Below are 3,550 nucleotides of genomic sequence, written 5' to 3'. Positions count from 1 at the left end.
TCACTGTGGATGTGGTGGACCAGCACTCGAGCTGAAGGAGAATCCCTAGAGAATGTAACAGCCTGATAATCTTGGATAGCAGATGTCCCTCAGTGACAAGGACACCAGCACCACCAGGCTTTCTAAACAAATCTCCATTCAAGGAAATCTACTCAAACCACACTTTAAGGTCCATCATCCTCCTTCACATTGGGACGTCACCTCTGTCACCCGCTTCATTCATTCCCACCGACCTGGATGGATGACTACTGTCTTCTTTCTTATCACATCCCAGAACTGCTTCTTTTGTTCTAAAAAGGAGACAAAGTCTGGCTTGGGTATAATGAGGCCTGTTTTTTATTAAAAAAGAGAGTATCCCTAGAGATTCTTTCAATCACAGTTGTGCTTGGTAGAGAAGAGAGGAAACTGCACAATTCTAGAAAAACATTTCTCACATCCTGTTGTCCAACAGATTCTTTAGAACATACAGGAGGTACTTCCAACGTTCATGTCCTGACCTCCACTTCCCGGTACCACCTATACAACAGTGGGTGGAAACTGGAGTAGAAGACGGGCAGCACCATTTTATGCCACTCAGTGTTTAGAATGACCAGGAGTCTACAGAAGTGATGAAGAAGGGGAAGCTAGAGCTGAAAAGGACACATCATGAAGATTTCTCTATCCATCTACAAATCCCAACTTATTTCCCTTTTTGCCTGGATCTGAATTCCAGTCACTCACACGGGAATCTTCCAAGACACAGTTTTCACAGGAAGGAACAAAACCCAGAGTGGGGTTTGGAAATCTGGAAAGATTTATTTTCACCCAAGAAGACAAGGTGTCTGTAATTCTCTAACATCACATCCCTGTACAGTTGCTGCTGAGTGTGGGTTAGGCATCCCCACTCCTCCTCAGAGAATTCTATGGCCACATCCCTGAAGGTCAGCTGTCCCTGCAATAAATACCACAGTCACCATGTGGCCACTGGCAGAGTTCATGATGGTCCCCAAGATGATCGGAATTAATGTCACCAGCCAGACCCAAGACCTGACCTTCTCCAGTTACCTGTTTGTACCCTCTAATCTCTGTCCCATATTTTACTTACCTTCATGTTTCCACCTTATATTTTACCTCCTTCAAAACCCCCAGTCTCCTGCAAAAGAAATGGAAACTATCCAGCAAAAGTACGAACTGTCCAGAGGAAGAGCTTAGGTTGGCCCAATTTGAGCTTATCCCCAGACTCACACCTAAGCAGATGCACCAAGAAGTAACCCATGGAATGATCTATACAGTTCCCTTTATTTTAGTATTAAAATCTCTACCCAAAAAGGAACTCAAAGATCATGTACACAACATACAGAGAATGTACAGAAGTGGTTTCTGTTTTTCTTCTTTAAGATTTTATTTATTTGACAGAGAGATACAGCGAGAGAGGGAACACAGGCAGGGGGAGTGGGAGAGGGAGAACCAGGCTCCCCATGGAGCAGGGAGCCCGATGTGGGTCTCAATCCCAGGACCCTGGGATCGTGACCCGAGATGAAGGCAGATGCTTAATGACTGAGCCCCCCAGAGTCCTGAGAAGTTTTTTTCTTGAGACTCTTGTGTCACCTTTTGCCCAGCTCTTCACAAGACCAGACTCCACTTTCTGAACATCCACCCTAACCCCAAGTAACAGGAAATCCGTCCCCCTTGCTCTGTCAGTGTCTTATTTGGAACTTATTCCCTGTGACGCACCCCGCCTTTTTTTTTTTTTAAGGCAAATCAAGTTTCCACTGTGTGACCACCATCACCCCATCCCTGTGTACTTTCTGTGACTCACCAACAAGTGAACTCATGTTAGTCCCATTTTATTAGGACAACTTGCTCTGCCTTTAGAGACTATTTTCCTTTGTATAGGAAGATAATTATTAACCCAGTAACAGGCACTAATGTATTCTCTGGCTTTGAGGTAAGAGGATGACACAGGATCCACAAAATCAGTATAAATACTGTGTGTTCATCCAAAATAACCTGTTAAACAAAGGCATCAATGCAAGCATACACATTTTTTATACCGTGTTAACATCATAGAGTGTAAGTAGTGTCTGCTTCTTAGGTGGGATGTTTTAGTGGGTTACAAATGTACTTATTAAATTCTAAGAGGGCAGGGGAGATCTTACATACATGCAAATTCTGTTCTGGAGGACTGGGTTGGGATGTGAGTCTGCATTTCTAAGAGAGCAATAGCCCAACCGCCAAGGGATACATTTTGGAATAACAAAGAGGTGGAACTCCAAGGAGGAATTCTTGGAGGACATGGAACAGAAATGTGTGTTTCTCTGTTTAAACTGATTTTCTTTTTTTTTTTTTTTTTTAATTTGAGAGAGACAGTGCACTCACACAAGAACAAGGCTGGGGGGGGGGGGGGGGAATAGGGGGCCAGTAGCAAAGGGAATGGGATAAACAGACTCCCACCTGAGCAGGGAACCCAACACAGGGCTCCATCCCAGGACTCGTGGCACCATGACCCAAGCCAAAGTCGGACAGTTCACCGACTGAGCCACCCAAGCATGCCTGAGTGGGTTTTATACCAATTATAGATTCTACTGGCAAAGCAAGAAAGACAACAACAATCCTTTCTCACCATTTCCTAGTTTCTAGAGCACTCCTAACACTTGTTCATAAATTAAGGGGAAATGGGTGATAACCATCTCAGAGAATAAATAAATTATTCTATTTTTATAGGAATATTTTGTCAAACATCTAGTGACATGGAAACAATCAAGTCTTCACCAAGGTGTTCTGACTTAGAGTCACTCTAAAATGACAGAGAGGTCATTATGCAGAGAGACCCTAAAGCAGTGTTCATAGCAGGGGTCAAACCTGAGAAGGGAAACAAGAACTGATTCACCCAGCACGGATCTGCCATTGTACATTCAAGGACACACCCAGAGATTTAGAAAGTGGTTACCCCCAAAGGAAAAGTGACAGAATAGAAACTTGTCATGATGACTACTTTAAGAAACATTTTCAATGATACGATACATAAATCTTTTTGCCCATGATGATTTTTGTCTTTTATTCACAATGTCAACACAAACACACAGAATGACAGAAAGGGAACAGCTCTTATTTTTGAGTCTACTAGGATGAGGGATAGAAGCAAAAAATGTTCACCTGGAGCCCAGAAGTCTGACCTATCTATGGTCTCTATGGTCTCTATGGATGGTTCTAGAACCATCACATAAGGGCAAACTGCTGCATTCCGGTTAGATCTTGTGACTGCCTACAGTTAATACAGCTACAATTAATACAGAACTCATTAGCACCAGAGAAATCTTGCAAAAGTTGTACAAGCACATTCAAAGAAACAGTGATGATCTTACACTCCCTGCACACCCCCATGAACACTAAGCAGAGAACCACCAGGTTCATCACCACCTGGCCAGAAAATCAAGAGCACAATGCTTAACCCACTGAGCCAACCAGGCGCTCCTGTTTTTCACATTTTAAGGGGCAAGACTCACTCCCTGGGATTAACCTGTGAACTCTCTGAGTGATTCTGGATCTCTTATCCATCCTGTTTATTTAT

The 3,550-nt window shown here is 43.3% G+C and overlaps 1 protein-coding gene across 1 annotated transcript; it reads right to left on the bottom strand.

Annotated features, from left to right (window-relative positions):
- Positions 1-219: 219 nt before the first annotated feature.
- Positions 220-1,090, bottom strand: LOC132005828 (zinc finger protein 679-like). Its single transcript, XM_059383346.1, has 3 exons — positions 1,085-1,090; positions 805-931; positions 220-329 (listed from the first exon to the last, which is right to left on the bottom strand). The coding sequence occupies exons 1-3, from the start codon at positions 1,088-1,090 to the stop codon at positions 220-222; spliced, it is 243 nt and encodes an 80-aa protein (XP_059239329.1).
- Positions 1,091-3,550: the final 2,460 nt, after the last annotated feature.

Source organism: Mustela nigripes, chromosome 17 (genome assembly GCF_022355385.1).
Source record: "Mustela nigripes isolate SB6536 chromosome 17, MUSNIG.SB6536, whole genome shotgun sequence".
NCBI classification, from domain to species: domain Eukaryota; kingdom Metazoa; phylum Chordata; class Mammalia; order Carnivora; family Mustelidae; genus Mustela; species Mustela nigripes.
The sequence above is the reverse complement of the archived record's forward strand: the minus strand, read 5'-3'. Positions and strand labels throughout refer to the sequence as shown.